The sequence below is a fragment of the Nanorana parkeri genome, unplaced genomic scaffold (genome assembly GCF_000935625.1).
Source record: "Nanorana parkeri isolate BGI_ZX_2015 unplaced genomic scaffold, ASM93562v1 scaffold1024, whole genome shotgun sequence".
Lineage (NCBI taxonomy): Eukaryota > Metazoa > Chordata > Amphibia > Anura > Dicroglossidae > Nanorana > Nanorana parkeri.
The window spans coordinates 23553-48279 of NW_017307292.1; the positions used below are offsets into that span (position 1 = coordinate 23553).

The 24727-nt window shown below is 40.2% G+C and overlaps 1 protein-coding gene across 1 annotated transcript in view; it reads right to left on the reverse strand.

Moving 5' to 3' along the window:
* The window catches only part of KLF3 (Kruppel like factor 3), a 59603-nt gene that overhangs the window by 9080 nt on the left and 25796 nt on the right, over positions 1-24727 (reverse strand). The window contains exons 2-3 of the mRNA XM_018567237.1: positions 15903-15913; positions 9625-9712 (exon numbers count right to left, since the gene is read on the reverse strand). Of these exons, the coding sequence (XP_018422739.1) occupies positions 9625-9681 (57 nt within the window). The 5' untranslated portion in view covers positions 9682-9712; positions 15903-15913. The remainder of the gene's footprint in view (positions 1-9624; positions 9713-15902; positions 15914-24727) is intronic.

Here is a 24727-nt window from a genome sequence, read left to right on the forward strand (position 1 = left end):
GGGGTCCACAAAACCCCCCCCCCCCCCCTCTACCCCTCTAAAGTGTTGTAATCATCACAGTTCTCTGTATTTTGCTGTTAAGATGGTGCCATTTGCAGAGGGGGAAAAAAAATTGGCAGCCGGGAAAATATGGTGACTTCACAGTTTAAAACTTGCAGAGTTTGCTTAAAAGAACTATAAAATAGAGCTGATGAGCAGGAATTTGCATTTCCATGCCAAACAGACTTGGAATCAGGCTTTTGGGAGGTATTGGAACATGTTTTTAAACAACTGTGTTGACCCCACACCTCTGGAAAGCTTTGGCAATAAGTTTGCTGTGCACATGTCACCTCTCCTTGAACCGATGTGACATTGTGTTCCATGAGACCAAGAAGGAAGAAAAAATATAAGTGCATAGGTAAATGTGTGCAACTGCCCAAAAAGCTGTTTCTGGAGAAAATATGTACATATGGACATCAAAACAAAAAATGAATAAAGTGCACCCGTATGCAGACCTTGAGCATTAATGTGTTTCTATATTCTTAACAAGCAGTGGAAACACTTTGAAATGAGCCCTCACTAACCTCTGTAGCTGCAAGTACTGTGTAGTAATTCCTTCTTAGAGATCCCCAGAGATCACAAGAGACTTTAAAGTGCGAGGAAGTGTGTGTGTGTGTGTGTGTGTGGGATGCTGGTGATATAGTGCTCACTTTTATGCATTGCTGGTGGTATTCGGCATTGCTGTATGATGACTATACAGTAATGCAGAATAGCTCCAACTATGTAGGACTACAAGTCCCAGCAATGCATTATAGTGGTGGGGGGATGCTGGTGGCATTCTGCATAGCTGACTTATTATAATGTTTTGCTGGGACTTGTATTACCGCATAGCTGGTGGTATACTGCATTGCTGTATGATGATTATACAGTAATGCAGAATAGCTCCAACTATGTAGGACTACAAGTCCCAGCCATGCATTATATTTTTAAGTAGGGATACAGCACTGCCAATAATGGGCATTTTCCCAAGTACTCATACTCGTGAAAATGCCCCGATACTAAGCGCAGATACCGGTGGTCTGTCGAGCACGCCAACGTAGTTGAATTTGCCGACCTCAGCATATGCGCTTGCACACAGACCAGTATTATCGAGGAAACAGGGATTTATTCACAAAGTATTTCGTTATTAACTGTATGTTAATTAAGTAAATGAGAGAAATACAATTCTCAAATTTCAGTCCCAAGTCTTTCAATAAAAACAGATCACTGTGAAGGTGCTGAGAAAAAAAGGGGTGAGCAGTTTAGCAAAAGAAACTGGGCATGGCTGACACTGCTCCATCCACAAAAATGCTGTGTGATATCATCCCAAAACAGGTTTATAGCTGGCTGCATTTTTGGCAGATCAACAGGTATTTTTCTGTACTTGCAGGGTCTTTAAAGAGATAAAATCTGGGAAGATGTGCATGCATTGCCAAGATGTACTGCATATGTTCTTTTTTTTAAAATTATTTACCCTGATGTAAACTTTAAGGCCACAAAGTTGTGCAATATTTAGATTCTCCACTCACTTCCTCCTAAACCTCTATTTTACTTAAAAACAAGTCTTCTTTATAACAATGCAGAAGAAAGTGGGCTGATTGCAAGATTGTAATGAGCTTATGTAGGTCTGAAAGCACACCAAAAATACACAATAGAAATAATTATAACAAACACGAATGATGTGTTTTCGATTGGTACCCAGTGAAATGCCAAAGTGCATATAAAAAGGCTAAACACCGTACATTTGACACACTCCCTGTACATCAGACCTGATGTTAAGTCATCACAACCGTCCACAGATTCTGGGAATTCTATATTTTATTTCCTCGTACTCATTAATCAACGATTCATCTGCTGACTGAGATTTCCTCTGCTGTCCGATGTCAGACAGAATCCCATTCTGAGCTATGATTTCCCTTTCCAGAGGAGTGTTTACACAAGTAATAAACAGGGCACACAAGATTCTGAAGTCATCAACGCAGCATGCACAGGAAGCTGAACGCCATCATTTTCATTCCACAGTGTTGGATATCTTTTTTTTTGGTGGCAAATCTACAAAATGTGAACCAGGTAGCTGAAATCACTTCGTGGCATACATTCCAAGTGCGTTTTTTTTAGAAACTGAAAGAAAGAGCTCACTGATTACTGCCAGATTGTTTAAACTAGTATTCAACTCTCAATCTTATTTTCAATAATGAATCCAGATCAATCAAATATACATTGCCCTTTTTACCCAAACTCTAACACTCATCATGTTTCCGAACAGCTTCAACTCTCTTTTCCTTGAACTTCCTGCCCAACATCACAAAGGACAGAGAAGTGTCCAGCAGATCCATCTACTAGCTTAGAGAAGGGAGGATAGAGGAGTGGGGAGCAGGGTGCAGGAGAGTGTCTTGTCTTGCTGTGCCTGTGTGTTTGTGGAGACACACACAGCTTACTAGTACACACAAAGGTGGCTCTACAGGATGTTGCAAGAGAAAGGAACCACCCTAAGGGCTCATTTACACTATCCAGGGCGTTCATCACACAATACCATGCCATAAACGCACTAGATCGCTTACACAAAGCCTTCCTGCGTTCTGGGGTGGGAGGGGGCATGGTGGTGCCAGTGACAGACATGCCTCCTACCCACAGTGTGATTGCATCAGAACGAGTGGTGCAGCAATGCCCTGCGTTCACGTGCAGTGTGATTGCCGAAAAATAGTGCACGCACAATTTTGTGAGATCGCACTGCTCTGGAACGCAGGGCAGTGTGATCCCCCCACCCCAGAACGCTGGGAGGCTTCCTGTTTGCGATCCAGTGCGTTCATGGCACGATACTGTACGATGAATGCACTGGATAGTGTGAATGGGCCCTAAAATAGGATATCAGGGCCAGTGCTCAGTAAACCAGCTGATTCGGCAGGAAACTAAAACTTTTACACATCGAGGAGCAGCATCCTATGGGAATAAGAAGCCTGTGATTCAGATAAATGTGTGGGTGGGTTACTAATGTGACCATTTTGCACCCTGAATATGGGAGTGACATGAAACATGGTATAAAAGGTAAACTTAGCTTTTGAACACATCTTTATACTCTCAGCAAAAATTGTCAGTAAAGCATTTGAAATAGCTTCAAAGCATGTTTTGACTTTATTATCACTTTAATAACACATTGCAGAGAGCAATGATAATGTACAGGAAAGCCGAAACCCACTCCAAGTAAACCCAAATCATTTAAATTAAGTTACTGCAATTGGTGCAACACCATAGTTCTTTGTGCAGCAATGTCACTGCAATTGTATTTTATTGAAAACTACAAGTACCTCTGCTGTGGTGGCTACTGATCCTGTCAAATGATCTGTAAATGCATGGCGAGGCTCTGTGGGTGGACCCACATACAGGTGCACCAGATTAAAAAAAACAGCAGCAGCCTATGGGAATAAGAAGCCTGTGATTCAGATAAGTGTGTGTGGGGGTTACTAATGTGACCATTTTGCACCCTGAATATGGGAGTGACATGAAACATGGTATAAAAGGTAAACTTAGCTTTTGAACACATCTTTATACTCTCAGCAAATGCAGTCTGACATATTTAAGGAAATGGACTGAAATATTAGTAAAGAGGATTAGCTCTCTCAAGTGCCAGACAAAATGACCTAATACAAGTAGAATCACGGTGATTATTTCAAGGAGTCTGTTTAGGAGAAAAGGCCGGAGAGTGTCCAGAGCGCCTTTAAGGAGGCTGGAAGAAGATGAGGTCATTGCAAGTAACCGGCTGGAAGTTTGGCAGGAGGAGAGATGTGTGCTTGGTGCCAGCGGAGAAGTCTGCACTTCTTTCAGACGCAGATAATCTAGCCATCATTCTCACATAGGTTATACTTGTTGAGAGCATGTCTGGCTTGCAACATAATTAGCAGAATGGGAAACACGTGATTTCCAGGTCAGTCCCCAGCCTTGTTCCATACACCTTCAGCTTTGTGACTTTGTGGCATTTTATAGGAAAAGATCGGATCTGTGATTCATGCATGTGACTGAATAGTTTACTAGAACCAGCAATATTCGTCCTACACCTATTCATAAATATTTTACAGCTTCTGCTCAGGAAAAGGTTTATCAGGGACCTGCTTCCAAGAATATGATGAACTTGGTGTATATTCTGTAAGCATACAAAGAAGAATATGGGGATGAACTGGAATTCCTGTTGGTAGGAAAAAATCCTGTTGGTAGGAAGTCCAGTTCATGCACTAACCCCATACAGATGTTACAAGGAGATGATATCCTGCACCCACTTTGACCCTTTAGGCCATGGCACTGGACAGATGCTGTTTACAGTATGTTATATAGCTATTTTAAATTGCAACAAATCTTGGTGGTACTCTTCAGTTCTTGGGATCCTAGTTACAAATCGACTCACTTAATATCATCGTTGCCAATTAGGCTATGCACTTATTATGGAAAGTTGATTGTTGTTGCTATATGTGTGTAAAACTGTTAATTTTCCTAAATAATAATAATAATTATTATTATTATCATTATAAATCAACATCTCAGTCAGCAATTTCAGGCAACAAGTGAAATCAGCAGGCTACTAATGTTATCTTGCAAATACTGCAGTTGTGCTAAAATCAGCAATTCTACTCGATTCAGCTTGTTGCCAGACCATTCATTTTGGCAAAAACCTTCCCATAAGATTATATGTGCATGTAATGTATTTTATGCATGTCATTTAGCTGCCAGGGTCAGTTCACCATATGGTGCTGTGGTAACACACGTGTTTAACTGCAACATGCAGGAACATACCTCACCTGTGCGGGGTGCCATTCATCCATCGGCAGAAAGGTATGTGGGAGTGCCATTCCGAATGACATTTAAAGTGACAATTAACATGTGTTGCTGCTTTACTGCCACAGAATGCACAGCCACGGGTGTGAACAAGCCCTAAAAGCCTCCCTTGTGTAGACATTCAAAAGCCCTGAGACTGATGCTGCGTGCAGCCATCTGGAATGTGATGTCATCAGAGGGGGAGGAGCGGCTAAGCTGTTTTAGAGCGGCTAAGCTGTGTCAGCTCAGAGAGACACTCCCAGAAGAGGAGAGGGCTATGACATGGGGGCTATGCTAGGGAATTGAATACCCTGGAGAAGTCTAGTTTTCTAGCAGGTATTCTAGCAGACTTCAAGTGAATAAAAAATAATTTAATGAAAAGAACACACAGCAAGGAAGCATTTACCTCCTTGGGCTTCTATATGTCATTTATTTTTAAGTTGGACTTTTTAACAGGTAGGTCTAACAAATCTCATTACCTAGGTACCTAGGAGCACACTTTCTTACATTAATGCTGGGTAATGTCCTCTCTCTCAGCTTCCAGTATCACCAATCACATTTAAATGTTCAGGATAGGTTTGAATCAGATGGGTGGCTATCACACGCTTAGTGCTGCCTCTTTTATATTTAGCTCAGGCAGTGATTGTGAAAGATAGCTAGGAGCCTGCAATTGTGTTTTTGGGAACTCCACTCCTGAAACCCTGAATCCTCAAATCACCAGACCACTGACAAATAGTGGTTTTGGTGGACCGGTGCACCGCAGGAAACCAGAAGTGCTGAGCAGCTCGGCTCTGCTCCCTTTGTGCACTTCAAGGCTTTATTTTCAATTTGGACTGCAATGCATGTTTAAATAGTTCCACAGCTTTACTGTATCATGACAACAGGTACAATCCATGACAGTGCAAAGTAACAATACACAAGTGTTTCCAAGCAACAAATGCAACCATAATGACACATGAAGCAAAAGAGAGAATGATCATGTAAATAAGACATTCACCATTAAATCCAGGCAACCAGAGACTAGATCAAATTGTTACACGAAACAAATGTTTCTGCTGCAATCTCATAATATTCTAGTCACGTCTAGAAGGAGAATGACCTTGACATTGGCCTTCACCATCAAGAGCTTGATAGGCATATTGGAAAATGTTGGTCATGTATCCATTATAATCACATGATCATGCAAAGATGATAAAGATAAATAAACCAAAACCTATTGGCATTCTTCCAACATGCCCCGTCTAGTGTATGTGCCTACTAGTGAAAATGATTATCCCTTACGGAGGCACCAGAAGCTGTCACATTAGAATCTGGCATCCTCCCACACTATAACATTATATATCAATTACAATACACTTGGAAACACAGAGTCACATTCTAGAACAACTGTAACTGCATAAATAACCTATAAAGTCTCCACAACAGTCTTTCCAAATTCCCCCATGGTTAGTCACATTTAATGAAAACAGATTTTGCCAAGGCCAAAGTTAAAGGCCATCTGTAAGGTCTTTATCTGTTGGAGAACTACAAGTTGCACTGACCATTAGGATTTGTATACCCACAGTAGCTGAAGACCCACAAGACTTAAAACAGTTGTTGGATCAAAAATTCCATCACTCTCAAGATGCCAGAACATTTTATGATTAAGCCAAAAGAAGAAGATGGTCTCCAGACCACAGCTGGGGTAAAGGATCCAAATTGGATCAGAGATTTTAGCAGCAGAACATATAAATGTTTTCCTTCCAATGGATATATTTTTATTTCACTTCTAACATGTCAGCAGAATTCGCCCCAGATTTTTTTCAAGGATTCTCTCACATGCTGCAAATACTGAACTCCATGGCAACCTGATTCCTTTCACAAACACAGGGTAGGAGGACCAGCAGTAGATTTATAGAAATGATCTAACGTCATAAGCTCTCATGACAGGATGGAAACCAAATGGCTTCCTGAAAGCATATTTCTTACTGCACAGAAGCACAAGGGCAGCATTTGGCTCCTTATCCTTCACTTCATAGGTTACATTTATTAGGAATAATGGAATTATCATTTGTCTGGAACAAGGCATTGGTTCCAAAGTAAATGCAGATTGCTGTGAGCAATCTATTGGTTGCCAGTAGGTTTCCTCGTTTTATTAATGCACACAAATTAAAGCAGCATTTTATAGTCTAGTCAGCATGATATAAGGAAATGGCAACATGGGGCTGAAATACTTCAGTTGGGCTAAAATTTGGCCTCCCACCAAAGGTAAGATATATGACCCATGTTAAGGCATTGGTCATGTGGTCTTTGGCAATGAAGAGGACCTGGGAGGAATGGTATCAGGAGATGGGCAGCACAGTAGTGTAGTGGTTAGCCTTGCAGCACCAGGGGTCCCTGGTTCAATTCCCAGCCTGATCACTATCTGCAGTTTGCATGTTCTCCCTGTTCTTGCCTGGTGGTTTCCTCCCACACTCTAAAGACATGCTGGTAGGTTAATTGGCTCCTGTCTAAATTGGCCCTCGTATGTATTCATGTATAGTGCTGCATGAATTGTCAACGCTATATACAAATCTGTAATAAATACATTTCTAAATATATTTTAAGTCTGCTTGGCCATCTGTCTTACATCATCCCTTAGCAGAGACCACATGACCAATGCCATGGGCCAGATTCACATTTCTTTCAGGAAAAGGTATTCTGAGCATCATTCCTCCTGGGAGACTGAAGACATCTATCGTCAAAAAAGGACTACTGCAGGGAACATTTCTGGTTCAAGGAGAGTACTGCAGCAAAAGCCGCTTTGTTATTTTCACTGATGCTAGAGGGCATTTAAAATAAAATTATCTCACAGTTGGGCTTTGTAAAAGCTTCACATAACAGCCAGGCAAGAGAGGCCACCATACCTTTCCCATGACAGGTTTACTGTAAATTGTCCTCTTCTTTAGTACAAATACTCTCAAATTTGCAGCTTCTCATTTTTTCCCCAACAGCCCACTAAAATATCCAAAATGGCCTCTGGTATAAATCCACTCAGCAGTTTGTAAAACCCCTAAAATTAATTATTCTGCCGGCATGCGGAAACAAAAACGAAGATCGTTACAGCAACTCTTTTGCGTTGAAGCTCTCATGCACAGACCTAAAACTACAGTGGAGGGAAAACCTATTTCATTCACGTCCTGCTAAAACAATTACTGCTAAGTATCGACATCCTGCCTGTGGGACAATTACATCCGCTGCATGAGACACAAGTCTTCTGAAAAAGGCAGTGAGGAAAGCAGACAAGGTGATCGGACTGCTGGGACTTTGGAGACTTGAGGCTGGCTCAGACTCCTGACTAGTTCTTCATTAGCAGTGAACTTGTAGGACATTAGTGCAAGCTCTGAGGCTGCTGCCAGCATTGGCAGGAGATGCAGGAAAGAGTCAGAACATTAGCAGCAGACGGGCTTCTACTTTGCTCTATAGCTATACATAAATCCAATTTCTGGAGCCCCGCTATGTAATACCAGTCGCTGGACTTGGTCTAGTACATAGATCAGAGTAATTCTGCAGAACACTGTTATAGAAGAGCGCACAAAGGCATTGGGGACAAAAACATTTTGTATACTCTACTATGAATTGCTGTGCTGGGAGTAAAAGAGAACAGAAGCAGATGTTTTACCAATGAAATGACGCGTGGCCTGAGATTTTAAAGTAGGACTTCAGCCCAAACATTTTATTGGTTTAGGAGGGTTTAATTGTTGTTAGTGATTAGAAAAGTCACGAACGGCAATCATTTTTCAAGTAATCTGTCTCTATAATAAAGTTTAGTTTTCTTTTTTCATTTTTTTTTTTAAACTTAGTTTTACAGTCTCTGTACAATGGTCTTAAAGCTATATAATAGGAGGACAAACCTAAACCTAGATTTACCCAAACCTGTGTACCTACCTAAACTATCCAATCTGTATCCAATTAGGAAGGCCCATGCACTACATAGTCATTGGTTAATCTAAAGGAGATTGTATATTTTTCATGTGAAAGGAAGTGAGGGAAAATATCACGAATGGGGACCCAGAGGAATAAAAACATCAAAGAGGTTGTAACCCCTTCTTACTATCTAAAACCAAAGAAAACATTTTAATGTTTAGGAAGAACTCTGATCTAATTAAAAAGCAGGGAGATCTTGTACTGGGAGAAGAGCAAATAGACTAAATAGTTTATCACCTTTCTGCCCAAACTCACTTAGGAATTCAGTGTAAATGAGATTTGGTATTTACATATTCGAACAAACATTCCGAACATCAATTTTGTTTTTGAAAGTAATTATACTTGTGTCAGCTTTAATCTGCTGCAGAGTTATTTATGAATTTACAAACATACACTGTAAAGTTTTCCATAGACATTCGTTTGTTTTATGCATGATAATAAACACCGGAGTGTGTATAACATAATGAAATAACAGAACCCCATGATTAAGAGGGATGTAAATAACTAAGGACACGGCTATCTGATACTGTAATGCACACTCAGGTAAGGGGCGACATGATCTGTTATCTGCATGAAGGTAGTAATGGTAAACATGGGTGTCTCCTCGCTACATGCTCATGGACAAAAATCAGCCATGGACAATGTAAGCAAAGCAATTTATGGAGGAAAAGTCTCATATTTCATAATTAAGGAAGGAAAGTCTCATCTCTCATAGGTAAACCTGCACTATATAATATTTTAACAGATTATGCAGATTCTTTCAAAGCCAAAACTACAACTGATTGTCTTCAAAGCATTAGTTTTATATGTGTTGCACTTCCACTATACACATTATCCATTATACAAGATTATACATACCATTGACATGGGCTCCATGGCCTCCTGCTTGATTGGCACTGGATCAAACATCAGCATTATGACATCAATACCACTTTTGTTTTCTTATCTAAAAATAAAGAAGATAAAACATCATTACAACTTTGCAGTACATGAACATTTCTGCAGCAGATAGAGCCGATAAGGAGATACAGAAGCAAACAGAAAATATCAACAGTGCCATCTTCTGAGTTGTTACATCCTGAAATGAAAAGGAACTCGCAGCCTTCTCTGTCAATAGTCTGTATAAAAGGGGAATAATGTAAGTCCATGCCAAGACAGACTTGATGGTAAGCTGACCGATTGGGCTTAGTCTTTGGTGTAGAACAGATGACTGTATAAACATGAATAAACATCTTAACCCAGATGGATAGTCTTTTTTTCTCTTCTTATATTTTCAGACAACCATTGCATATGTACCAGTAGAAAAATAAGAATACTGTGCTCTGTTTATAATGACATAGCTAACACACATTTTATTCAGTGCCGTTTTTTACTATTTGTATGAGTGACGAGAACTATCTCATCCTACTGCATAAAAAAGAATGATGTAGTTAGTATGCAATGCATGCTTTAGTCTAAGCAATAGTCACTCTACCATAAAGTGTGATGTGCCCTAATAAAATTACAGCACATGTAAACAAAGCATTCTTCTCTAACAGCGCACCACATACATTACACTTAACAATTAATTATTTCTACAGCTAGTTCACCAATATGGTGGTAAGAATGGAGCACAGCACAAATGGTGCAATGGCCATGGCAGGCTGTGGGCTCTCTACTTCCCCCAAAGAAAGATGTGCTTCCAGAGCCCTCCCTGGACCTCCAGATATTAGATTATAAAAATGTACAGTATGCCAGCCATTCCTGTAGTGACCAATAGTTGTTAGGTGTTTATAAAAAACCATTTTCATCTAAACTTAGCACATTGTTTAATCCTAATATCATTTCAGGTAAAAACATTCTTGTCTGATAAGTCCTACACTAACTAAATTGTTAGCATAGGACTTTTCAGACAAATGGATACTTGGCACATCCTGTGGCTGCACAGTGAAGAAAGAGGTAACAGGCTAATGAGCTCCTCTCTTTGTGACTCTGCTTTCTCCTCCTATCAACATACTTGTTGCACTGCAGTAAAACTGACTGATTCCTCCCTTTCCCAGTCTGAGATCTGTTGTACCGTGGGCTGCATGAGACTGATACTGAGTCAAATTCAAGAAAAGGTTTGCATTCCAGACAACTTTGTTTATAGACAGTTAGCGAGTGCTGTTGATATATTGAGTATATTTAGTAGTCAGAGAACCAAAAGAGGAGTTCTTGCTATTAACACGCAACTACTCAGTTAAGATCAGCTTTCACTCCATACATGCACTGAAGTATAATCTCTTTAAAGAGATGGGAAATGAATGGTAAGGGTTACAGTACCTAAATAATTATTCTTAGAGCTGCCTTACTTCATAAAATATATTTCTTTTAATATGTCCAACCTGCTCCTGTTTGATACCATGTTTCATTGACCACACGCATAGCACGGCGCTGTCCTCTTATGGTTAATAATCCAATCTAGACAGATAGGTGTTACCTGCAAGCTGCATTGGATAAACTCTGTTCACCTACAGCACCTGTGACTCTAGCCCTTAGTATGACAATATAGAGTGACCTAGATTGGTATCATAAAGAATGGTCTTATGCACAAAAGAACATATGTTGCACCATCTTTAAATTCCTTACAACTAAACAAAGAAAAAAAAAGTGCTGACCGAGGTCATCTGGGGGATAGTGTTTGCTTTGTTGCTACAAAACAGTATTTTACTTCCTCAAGTGCTTCTGCTCTGGCACCGAATTATACAAGAGGTAACAATTCTGCTTATTACTATTTGAAAGTAGAACAGGAAATTGGCTTCTTTTGATACAAGATCTGCTCAGTTTAAATGTATTTTGACAACTGGGTCAAGACGACGAAAGGGTTAATTATTTTATTATTACAATGATGATGAATGTTGCCTCTAGGCAGAATTTCATTTTTCTTACCTACTCATGCCTTTAAATGGCCAGTAGGTGGCATTGGTTTGATGTACCATGACAAGCTGTCACTTCGCAGCATTAGTGAGACAAAAGGCACCTCTGTGTATTCCGGCCGATTGAGACTGGCAGTAAAGGTTTTATGTTGTTATGCTGAACTATGTAAATGTCCCATCTAAGATAACACATTGTATCAATAAATTGTGAAGTATCAATACAGATTGTATAGGTTTGCATTGCCTTAGTATTAGATCAAATTACAGGCACTTGACAGACGCCTACAACATGTCTGCACTAATGACCTAGTGATCCTAGTCCAAGCTATAGCCAAAACGTGTTTTATCTTTAAATAGAATTGGAAATCTTTAGATTTTAATCAGGATTTTATTGCTGCTTGTGTCTCCATTGCAGAAATGTCCCCTTACTTTTCTCCCTGTGACACCACAACCAGAAGGAAGCGGTATTTGCGGCTGGAGAGTGACAGCTCAAGTGTGATATTAAACTGTGAAGCTCTCCAACCATGAAGATGCTCTGTTGATCTCCATCCTTTATCACCATTTGCTATGTTCTTCTGTGCAGATATCTTGTATTCTGTGTAGATATCCCTCTGATGTCAGCAGAGCTCACAGAACAGTAAGTGGAGGAGAGTGATGGAGGAACTTCACAAATATGGATCTTAACAGTGGAGCAATGGAGAAAACTATCACATTCCATATCAGGTATCCTAATCATCAGCCCCAGGGATCCCAAAACACAAGGAGTGGTGATGGCTTCCTGCACTCCCATGGTGAGGCACTGCAGACAGCCTCTCTTGTTTGCCTGTGATGACTTACAATCTAAGCCAACAACTTTACACTCAGCTACACGTGAAATGTTATCACAATGTGAAATATCTCAGGTTTTGTTTTGGCTGGACCCTTTAAAATATTCAATGGGACAGCTCACTTAGGGACCAGACAGGTAAATGATAAATAATACTGTATATTAGGGGTGGACAAATTAATATGGAATTCAGGAGCAAGTCTGCCCAATCCAGGAGCCAGTAGGATTCTTTTTAGGAGCCAACTCAAAACCTGACCACTAGAGAAAAGCTCAAAAGTTAGACGCCAGTTGTAATTTTTAAGGAGCATTGGCTACCTTGCTCCTGGGATTTGTCCAGCCCTGCTGTATATATACTACAGAAAACACTGAATGTGTCTGGAAAAACTAGCTACCCATTGAAAACCCATTGTGAACATCAGACAGCTCTCTGTTTGGGACTAGCAAGCTATAAACATTTATAAGGAAACAGGAGCAACTACGGCCGTAAAAGCCAAGAGATAAAATAAACAAAGAAGGCTGGCTGACGAGGCGATGATCATGGTTTTCTTGGGTAGTCTGTGTAAGCTTAGCACAAATTTGCATAAAACTCTCTACAACTGCTGCATTCCTGGAATCAAGTGGTCCATGTCAGTGTATTGCTAGTGTGCTTTTCCTTGTAACCCTCAGTAAATCTTTTCACACCGTCTACTTTGCTGTCAGTGCAGACAGGCAGAGCTGTGCTTTCTATGACTAACTGTTCTTGCTACTGTTGTCAGGGTTAAAGGTCAGATTGCATCATGTGTTTTAGTACATGGCTGCTTTCATGGTGAACGCAGTACTTTGGCTCTGTGCTTTAGTGCCCATTCACACTGGGCGTTTAATCTCACGATTTCCGCCGCGATATCGCGAGAAGTCGCCGTCCAATGATTTTCAATGGAGCTGTTCTATTGAACAGCTCCATGTCGCTCGTCGCGGGTTGCTTGTGTGGGACCCTTTTTCCCACGGATGTCGCGCGATTTTTCTATTTTTGCATGCAGCCCGACAGTGAAGGTCACGCGATCGTCGCCCCGAACAGTCGCGCTATGCCGGCCACCCGGATCTGCTCAAGGTAAGTGTCGCTTAGTGTGAATGGGGCCTTAGGAGTCACCAATTTTTTTGTTTTTGGGGTATACACTACTATATCAGACCGGCAGCATTGTGGCACATAGGCATGTCACATGCCGGTAATTTTCCTGCTCAAGCATTAAACGGGTCTTATCTGTACCTGCGCTGACCTGTGTTATGTAGGAGAGGAACAGATAGAAATCTTGTACAGTACTCCATACTGCAACCTAGGTTTTGTTTTGTAAATTGTGCATTTTAATAAGCTACACTATTTATCATCCATTCACACACTATTTTTAGGTGTCCAATAACTGCGTTATTAAAGTGGAAATACACCCTCCTAATCCCTTACAGCCAAGGAAGGCGCCATCTTCACAATTATTGACTTTCAGAAGAAGTTTGAAGGTCTTAGAAGGTTGGATCGCCATATGAACATCTGATGAGAATATATACTTTTGTGGAATTGTATACAATTATGAGGATTTGAACTGTATTCTCAAATGTAATTATTCTGAGAGTCAATAATTGTGAAGTTCAGCATTGTGATGGTCCTAAATATTTGGAATTACAATGCGATTGTTTTTTATGGAGATTTTATATGTCTTAATAAAATATTATAGGTTTTGAATAATCAATGGTTATCTGTGATGTTGCCACTTGTTACAATTTTGGATACACAGGGGTGAGCTGGCAGCAATTCTACGAACCCTATAAATATTGTTTTGGTTTCTGTTGGCCTCTATTTGGATTGCATTTGCCATGGTGCTGCCCATGTGATCAGCTATAATACCAGCCATTTGAGGGCTTACAAGTTTGGTTGAGCTGAAATAAGCACACTATAAACCTTGACAATTGTCATGCCTTAAACATAACTGTTCTGGGAGACATTAAATTGGCGGGAAAAGCTCCCCATTATACTTGCAGTTTTGTACAGTTATGGACATACACAAGGTCAGTTTATGTGATTCATTCTTTGATGTCCCATAGATTGGATAATGTTTCTTTTCTGGAGGGACATCTCTGTTTGGGAACTAAAAGTCACATCTTTGCAGTGTGTAATACATGTTTAGTGGCCCTTTAAACTGTCTATTCATTTGTACTGCAACCCCTCTATTAGATCTACCTTCCCCTCAATACTAGCTTAATTATTATACACCAATATTAATACCAAATTATGTATATTGGTAGAATTATCCTATAAAAAGTTCACGCCGGATGGAATAGAAGTTCCGCATACTGTATAATTGCCCACTCATGTAAAGGGATAAGCTTCCCCTTGCTGAGTCCTGAACATGAACCTCTACAGACATGTTCATAAAATCTCATAACACATCTGTGTTCGTAATCAGACATCTCTGCATAGGATATCCGAAAAATCCTTCATTTTCTGTAATTCACTCTCTTCCTCTGGCTTACAAGGAAAAGAAGGTCTGTGCAGGGGATTGCCAGATGTTGCTGTGTGGGGGCTGTGTGGAATTGTCTGCTGTGGAGTACAGACCTTGGAGATCAACAATGAGAAGGGAAGAAGGGGGGGCTACACAATCCCGGTTCTGACCTTTTCCCCAGCACTTCCTCTGATGTGTTGTAGACATATTGGGCTTTAACCACCTCTGAGTAAGGGAGGCCTGTAAATCATTACAAAAGCACTGCAGGCACCACGGGTGCTGGAGGGTTTAAGGCTGACTGGAACTATGTAGGAAAAGTCTACCAGGATGGAAGGCTACTCTGAACTATCCAATTAAAGGGCCTTTAAAGGAATGCATCAAAAATGTTAAATATATCCATATTATTGTGCACATGTTACATATATCTATATTCCACAAATACATCAATTTCTACATAACAAATATACTTACTTTTATTTCATATAGAGCTAAAAGTTTTACTTAGCACTGACCTTTTTTTATTTAGTTTTTTTGCTGTTGGATTGGATCTGTTATTCTGGCCCAAAAGTAGATGCGTAAAAATAAATACACTGTATCCATTACTTAGTTTGTCCCAAAATGGCACCAGCCTTTTGAAGTGTTTGCTCAATTGCAAATGGCCAAACTTTGCTCATTGCTATGGAGTTCTTTCAACCGGCAGCCTAGTGGCTTATTGGTTAGCACTTCTGGCTTGAAGCTCTGAGGGTTCCCAGTTGGTATCTCGGTCTGGACAATATCTGCAAGGAGTTAGCATGTTTTTCAATGTGCGTGCGTGGGTTTCCTCCGGGTACTTTGCTTCCCTCCCACACTCCAAAGACAAACTAGAGTCTAAATCGGCCCTGTATGCATGTGAGATATGGACCTTAGATTGTAAGCAACTTGAGGGCAGACGCTGGTGTGAATGGGCACTATGTAAAGTGCTGCATCCATTGTCAGCGCTATATAAATACTTGTAATTAATCAATAAGATACTGTAGCTATTGAGTTCTTTCTATAGTTATCTATGAAACGTCCACACAACATTTCATGCATCTATGGCAGGGGTAGGCAACCTCAGCACTCTTGCTGTTGTGAAATTACATGTATGTGGCTGCCAAGAGTTTTGCAATGCCGCATGGCATTTGTAGTTTCACCTCAGCTGAGGCTGCCTACTCATGGTCTACAGTTTCCATAGTTTGGCTGGAAGGCTCCAACTATGTGTTCCTGGATTCTATGGATCCAGGTAAAAAAGCATACAGAAGCAAAAAATGAACAAGGCAAGTGATAGATTGCCTAAGCATTACAGTATGACATTTGCAAGAAAGGTGAAAAGTCTGGAATTACACTCTGCAATTTAGTCATCAACTTGAGGCATGTCGTATTATAATTCACTCTTTATGGCTGTCAACATCAGAAATCAGCTACTGGTATTTTTTGCAAAGTGATTTAAAGGATTTAAAAGTTCGGTCTTCCAAATCATCTTGTCTTGAATTGTTTTCTAACTGTACTGCCTCCCTTTATATTGTAAAGTGCTACGCACACTGTTGGCGCTATATAAATCCTGAATAATAATGATAACAACAACTCTACTTTAAATACACAATCTATTTTGAAACATCCAGGGACACTTGTATGAACGTTCACACAACATTCAATAATGCTTAGATAGACTTGCACACACACAATAGGTTGGACTTGATGGACTTATGTATTTATTCAACCTCAAATACTATGTAACTTGTACAATGTCCTTCAAAATTTAGTTTGATTATAACATTTGATTTCGGAATGAATGGAGTTTCTGGAATGAAAACCATATTTACTGTTAAGCCCCTTTCACATGATCCGATGCGCAGATTCCCTGCTGATCAGAATACAGTATTTTTCCGTGTATAAGAATATACTTTTTCTTAAAAATATTTACCTAAAAATGGAGGGGCGTCTTATACACGGGGGGCCGAGAGGAGTACCGCGGTTGCGAAACTGCCGATACCTCTGCAAACTAGCCTCACGAGTGAAACTTCCGATTGCTAACAGGTTTCCTCCAATCATGAGCCTTATGTACCTGATGTCAGCTGATGCTGTGGAGAGCGTGTAGCCAGTGCCCAGATGCAACAGGCAGCCCATAAAAATGTCAGAAAACAAAAAAATACCGGTAAATACCGGTAACAGTAAGCGGCTGTCTTACTCTGCAAAATTTAAACTGGATGTAATCAGTTATGCAAAAGAGCATGGAAAATATTGATTTCTGAATTTTGGGTAAGAAAAGTCGGGGGTGTCCTATACATGGGGGCGTCTTATAGACGGAAAAATACGGTAGATGTCACCATTGTGACGGAGGAAAAACTGAAATGACCATGTTGGCCAATGGGGAGTCGGATGTAAACCACTTGTGTCTGTTTACATCAGATTACCCTGATCCAGCACAATCAAGTCTGCTGAAACGGAACTCTGATCCGTTTCTTTTTCCAGACTTGGCCGGACTCAGGGTAACTAGATATAAACAGAAGATTTGGTGATGTCACTACTGTGCCGCTCACGGTTCACTTTGCAGGAGGCTCTGATATGAGAAAGCAAAGCCCTGCCTCTACCAAAATGGCCACTTCTACACAGAGACACAGTGTAGAACAAGGCATGGTAAATCAGTGATGGGGCAAAAATGAGCTGCAGAAAGATTCACTGCAATACTGCTGATTAGTCATTTGCCTTCAGTAGAGTTCATGTGCTTTTCAAGGCATAAATGACTATGTGATGTAAGATCGCTCAATCCCATATTATGCCGAAGTTATATTATGCTGAGGTAGATATTATGCTGAAGTAATAATGGTAGTAAATCACTGATTTTGGTGTGATTATTTAAATCACAACTCTGCAGGAGAAAACTTCCTACGGCTCCTGATGATGGTTTGAGACCAGACAGAAATCTCTTCAAATGTCCACACTCACACTGAATTCATTATTGCATTGTGTCATCTACTAAGGAACTGAGAGGCTCACTAAAAAAAGTGAATCTCCAGCCACAACTTTATTATGTTTTTATAAATAGATTGGGAATAGTTTCTTATATGGCTATGTGTCCATGGTAGATATGTTCTAAAAAAAGGTGAAGGAGAACCTCCACAACAGGGCCCAGACAACAAGAATCTGATAGCGGTACTAACACTTTCCCCAGTCCAAAACTGACAATAAGTCTTAGTTTAAGCTCTATTTTAATGAACTTAATGAATATCCCATTCCAATTATCTTGACATATAATTAATAGGGCGGGAGGCTTGGCAGCATGTCTGTTGGGTTTTTACTGCTGTCTGTGTGCCAACTGTAAAGATTTTCCCTCACTTCCTGTCCCGATGCTCACTGCCGCCTGGCCAAAAGATAACAGCAGCAGTAAAAACCTGGAAGAGTTTCTATCTCTTTCCCACTCTCTACAAAATTTGTTTGGAGTTTCACTTTATCAGCTGCAGAAATTCCATCCGCATGTGCAATGGACACAGAGAGGGAGAGGCCTTGCTGACTCATCGATAGCAACACCATAAAGAACAGTTAGACGATACTGCTCCATAATTATGGCCAGGGAAGTAAAAATGTTTGTACTGATTCTGTGGCCTTATCAGGCAGTCTCCCTTTCTTGGTGTCAGCCGGGACACAGAGAGCACACTAGGACTTCTAATTTACACTGTGCTGAACTTGGTGTGATTATAATGGTATTCAAGTAGAAGCACAACCAATCTTTATACAATACAAGGGAGAGTTGGGCATAGTAAATAGCACTGGCACTCACTGCAGTCATTTAGCTGCTTAGAAAGTAAAGCATCTTCTATTTTTTTATGCAGTTGGATTTCATTGGTGTCCTTATAGTCCACTTTGACTGTGCAATTGAACCAAACCATTCCATTTCTTTTGTATAAAAGTATGTAATCCATGTATCAGAGTATACTATCCATGTAGCTAACTAATTATTTACAAGTAGTGGAGCTTACAAGTAGTGTCAATGGGGGAGGGGTGTATCGGTATGGGGTTTATACCATTGAGGCTTATTAGACCAGTGAGGAGTATCAGTGTTGGGTTTATATTAGTGGGGGGAAGCGGTTTTGGGTTTATACTAGTGAGGAGTATCAGTGTTGGGTTTATACCAGTGGGGAAAGCGGTATTAGGTTTATACCAGTGACGAGTATCAGTGTTTGGTTTATACTAGTGAGGGAAAGCGGTGTTGGGTTTATACTAGTGAGGAGTATCAGTGTTGGGTTTATACCAGTGAGGAGTATCAGTGTTGGGTTTATACCAGTGAGGAGTATCAGTGTTGGGTTTATATTAGTGGGGGGAAGCAGTGTTGAGTTTATACTAGTGAGGAGTATCAGTGTTGGGTTTATACTAATGAGGGAAAGCGGTATTGGGTTTATACCAGTGAGGAGTATCAGTGTTGGGTTTATACCAGTGAGGAGTATCAGTGTTGGGTTTATACTAGTAGGGGGAAATCGGTGTAGAGTTTTTTTCACCGTACCTCATCAACAGACAGATTAGATGACCATCATGTCATGTGTATGGGTAACCTTAGAGACTGAAAACAATACAGGTTGTGATGAGGGAATTGACCTGAAATACCTAAATAAATTCATGCAGATTTGTCCAAATATAGAGAATCATACAATTAATGAATCATTGGAATGATTCTAGAATTTCACGATTCCCTGCAGTTGAGCATTAAAATATCCAAACATCAAGCAATACAAAATTAGCAATATTTATTGTTTTGGTCATTCAAGCAAAACTACATTTGTATCATCACCACAAAGTGGATCTGGGAGGGATGTCATACTGTTTGACATAAACTGTACATGTTGATTGTGCTGGTAGATTTCATTCTAAAGAACATTTACATTGACTGAATAAATGTCTGCCTCCACTGTATGTACTTGTTGGGCAATGTTAATGTGAAATTAAATTGTATGCACTTGGTGTAAGTAAGTTTATAACCAATTCAGTACTAAGGTAAACCTCAGGAATAGCAGTGAGTGTAAATATTTACTCTGTATGAAAACTTTAACACTCTCATTATAGTTTCGATAGTATTGCTAGTGCTTCAATATATGACATAAACAAACTATTGTTAGGCAGTATGACTAGTGAGTCTGTGGCCTGATCCATAATTTCTCAGCAGGTGCCATGCTCAGTGTAGAGGGGAAATCAGTATATACACACACGGGGCTATTGTTTGTATCTAGATGGCTAAAGTTATAACTAGGCCAAATGCAGAATGACTTTTAGAAATAAGGCACACATATGGCAAATTTTGCTACTGTAATCACCCACAATGAATTGCTAGTGATCGCTACACATGCAGTTGCATGTAGTAGCAACAGTCTTACAAATTTTGAGCATTGTGCTATCCTTAGCAGTTGATCACTACTACATGCTACAATCCTTTGATCCCTATGTGTCGAGAATGATCCTCAATCACTAGCAATTATCTCTGAGACAATCATGGGCTGTGATTTCTCTAGCAAATCACTTGTGTGCATGTATCCGTAGTTGACTTTTTTTAACTTTCATTTGGGGACACCATTTTCTGTAAAATTATTGCTCATTCTAAATAAGCACCAGCAGTATTCCATTTCACATACAAGGATTCATGCATGCATGAGAACTACAATGCCAGATGCTCATGTAGCATCTATGGTAGACGAGTAGCGGACGTAAAAAGTCTGATTATCAGGCAGAATATGTGTTTTAGCCCTAACGTCTGAGAATTGGCCCATAAAAGAGTTAAAAGAGGGAGATTGAAAAACCCAGGAACACTGTCTCCACAAGCACCACATTGCCTCCAAGCTGAATAAGTGGCACAATATTTGAAGGGTAGCTATAAAGGTTTTAGGTCAATTTTATTTTTAATTTTTCTACCCCTTTTTATTAATTTTGTCTTTACAAATAAACATTTTTGTATGGGTTGTTTTCATGTCCAGCTATATCTCTGTGCTTAAGAGTGTTCAGCAGACAGTGCAGATGGTTCCAATCACTGCTAGCACTGAGGAAGGGGGGCATGTCCCTCTTCTGAGTCATTAATGGAGAACTATGAGGTGAGTGCTTTTAACTCACCTCATAGTTCTAGCCGACCTGTGACAATGAGACTGTCACAGGTCGGCTCAGTAGATCGGGAAGTGAGCGAACACATACCGGCGTTTGCTCACTTCTCGATCCTGTCACAGCTCTCTCCCCCCTCCCCGCTCCGATCCTACAGTGCTGACTGGCAGAACGGATGGGGGAGGGGGCGGGTACAGCTGGGCGGATCCAGACATAATTGTCGGGATCCGCTTCAGCTGCGGCGTCTCAGTATATCGCTGTAGCTCGCTGTATACTGAGCTTAGGGTGACGGGAGGATGCTAGTTTGTGTCCTCCCGTTACCCTAAGGAGAACTATGGGGAAAAGCCCTAACCCCATAGTTCTCCTTTAAGCTGTGCATAAAGTATGTTATGATATACTGCAATTCAGACTTCATTACCAAACAAGCTAATTATGTTTTAGTTTTAAGAAATAGCTTGGCATGCACCGCCTCTTTGCAATCACCAGGTAGATTTTGCTATAGGGGAACGTGTGTTCAGCCCACCTACCTTCGACAATGCAAGGGAATCCTAATAGCAAGGTCCGAGTATTTTCATGTGGAGGGTGAGGTAATGCTTTAGCCCCGTGCAGGTTTTGACTTTGTCACAAAGTAAAAACTTGCATAGGAATCCGGGTGGCTTCAATGGCAGATCTTGTTGGGGTGCCAGGTAACAGTTTTATGCAGTGGCAGCTGTATCTTGATTTGCGGGTTTGCTTTTGAGATGAGGACTTGTAATGACTTGTGGTTTGTTCATGCTTGACATACAGGAGTGAAATTTTGAAAGGGCAGAGGTGCTGAAACTGAACTTTGCTCTATGTTTTTTTTGTAGTTCTGAAAGTTAATTTTTTACATGAGGAACCAAAACTGTGTTTAGCTGTTATTACTGCATTACAAACATCGGTAAAGAATCTTTTTATCCTCAACAAATTGGCTATTTTTAGTGCAGAAAAAGCATTTCCCGGAGTAGCAAATTTCCAGTAACATTTTATTTTTACAATTTCTTCTCTGTAGGTGCTACCAGCTAAAGCAAACACATGCACATAACAATCATAAGATTGTTTAATGGCAGAACACTTCCCAGTACTCAATCTATTTGCTTTAAATATTCAAATTTAGGCTTAAAAATAGACATTTTGTCTGAACCAGTCTGGATGTCTGAAATGAACAAAAACTCAAACTGTATTCAGCACATTTCTGCAATAGGTACACAGTTCCCCATGTTTTTCTTTTTAAAAACAGTGCAAGTGTAGAAAAATATCAGTTGATCTGCCAGAAATGCAGTGTGTCCTAACTTCCTGTTTGTGCTGACAACACAGTGCCTTTGCTGAACTGAAATCACGACCTGCAATTCCAGCTCTGCCTGCTGGACAACAAAACTCTGCCTATCCTTCATCCCCTGCCCTACTCCATATGACTATATGGAGATGAGCAAGGGTGTGTGTTCTTTGTAATCCATCAGAAATGAAGTTGAAGGGCTGACACCACATGCTTAGGAATTCAGAGCTGTGTTGTCATGTCAAAGTGGAAGGAGCATATCATATTTCTGGAACATCAACAGTTATTTTTCTGTACTTGTAGTGTGTTTAAAGGGATAAAATAAGGGGAAATTGCATATATTCCAACGATGTACTTAATTTTTTTAAACATTTTGCTTAAAGCTATATTCTTCTAGTAGTAACGCTGTACAATTAGCCGCTTTCAACACTTGTGAATTAGGTATGTGCCTTCAGCAGCTGGTGACCTCAAGGTGATTTTCCGCAATGGCTGAGTCATGCTGATTTACAAAAGATAGCTAAGCTTTTATCTTTGTGGCAAATAGAGGTTTCATCTAGAACCAGTGATATCCTTTCAGTTTTGAAATCTTTGTACAATACAAAAAAAAAGGTAACATCCACTAAAACAGAAGTCGCCAATCTGAATACTGCACTGTATGTGAGCCAATAGCTAGAGTGAATGGTAAGAGAAGAAGCACCAGAAATGAACAATGACAAGATTTGTTTATTTTGGACACCTAATGGTACACTTTATGACAGAACTGAACATATGTGCTAAGAGGAGTCACGGAGCTCTCTGCAGAAAATGGAAAGTCCCTCTGCACTCCTTACAGCGTTCCCGGCTCAAATTGTAATGATGGTGCTCGCAGTGATAATCACTGATGGCACCCTGCACATCAACAGTAGAAAACAGAAGTCATCAGCACTCAGTAAGTAATTTTCAAATGGTAGACGTCCATTTAATCAGACATAATGTCACAAACGAAAAGAGCAACGTTTCTGGGCCGCACAGGGTCCCTTCATCAGAGTGATAATGTGACGGAGCTCTCTGCAGCTACTCTTTCTTTGAAAGCTCTAGAATGTTTAGTCCAATGGAAGCGTTGCGTATACGGCAGTTGGCATGCTACTGCCACCAGCACTTTTACAGTGATAAGACTAAAACATTGTTGGTGACAAAATTGGTGGAGACTGAAGAAAAAGAACCCTAGGGCAGCATGGTCTCCAAGCAGGACAAGACAAGAGGTGGCATTCTGGGATATCTGAAAAATGCCATTTTGTCTATTCAAAAGTCATATAAATACACACACACAAAAGCTAAAACAGACAGGAGCTGGGTGACCGATAAAGTGGAGAAATCTAATGTTAGCTTAGAGGAACTTTTTCATTAATCAGGATAAATAAATTAAGAGTGCAATACCAAAATATAGTATTTCATAATATACAGTTAATTTTGCCGTAGTAAAAAAAATCCAGGTTGCTCTGTGTTACAGAATTTGGTACATTGCTCCTTTTCTTAAAAAAAAAGCAAAAGTCAAATTATAGAAATGGTGCCTGGCAAGGTCTCCCAACAGCTAATGCACCTAACCAAGGAGCTAATATAGTCCATGATAGATACTCTTTGTTGCCAAAGGTAAAGCACAGAAGTGGCTATCAAGACTTGCTAGTTCGACAGTAGTTGTGGCCAATTCCCAATCCAGCTAAAAGATCACCCTCATAGTGATGTAAAGTAGCATAGCTCGGCCTGTATTTTTAACATCCACTAGTTTCTTTTTCGCATACTGCCACATTCACTGCTAGAAATATTTAGGTTGAATGGATAAACTGTATATCTATTACAACTGCTCAGAAAAGTTTAAATTCCTAGCCAAAGTTTACTACACTAATATTATTTCTTAAGCAAAATAAAACTTTACATAACCATTTTAAATAACAAATGCAAAATGGGAGAAAAATCCAATAGACATTATACCTCCCACCATACGCCTCTGCAGTATTATGAAATCCTGATGCTTATCCTATGCAGCTAGGAGCTCAATGCCTTGCAAACACTTCCTTTCTTATTATTTTAGCAAGAGCTGTGTAGGTTTATAACGGAGACCTTGTTCAACTTTAATTGCATTGCAAATTCATAGCATAGAGTGTCATATATCTATGGGTTGAGGCAGAAGCTATGATGTGAGCACGTCAGTGCTTTTTAAGAAAGATAAAGAGGAATATGCAAAGTAATGTTGTATATGCACAGTGGGTGGCCCTGTTGGCACCCTTCTGTCCGGCATCCAGGAGCTCAAAGGAGCAAGATTTATTGGCCGACCGGTTATGGCAGCCAATTAGCTGACGTCACTGTTCTGGTATTCTGACACAGCGGGAGATTTGCCCATCTACATTGT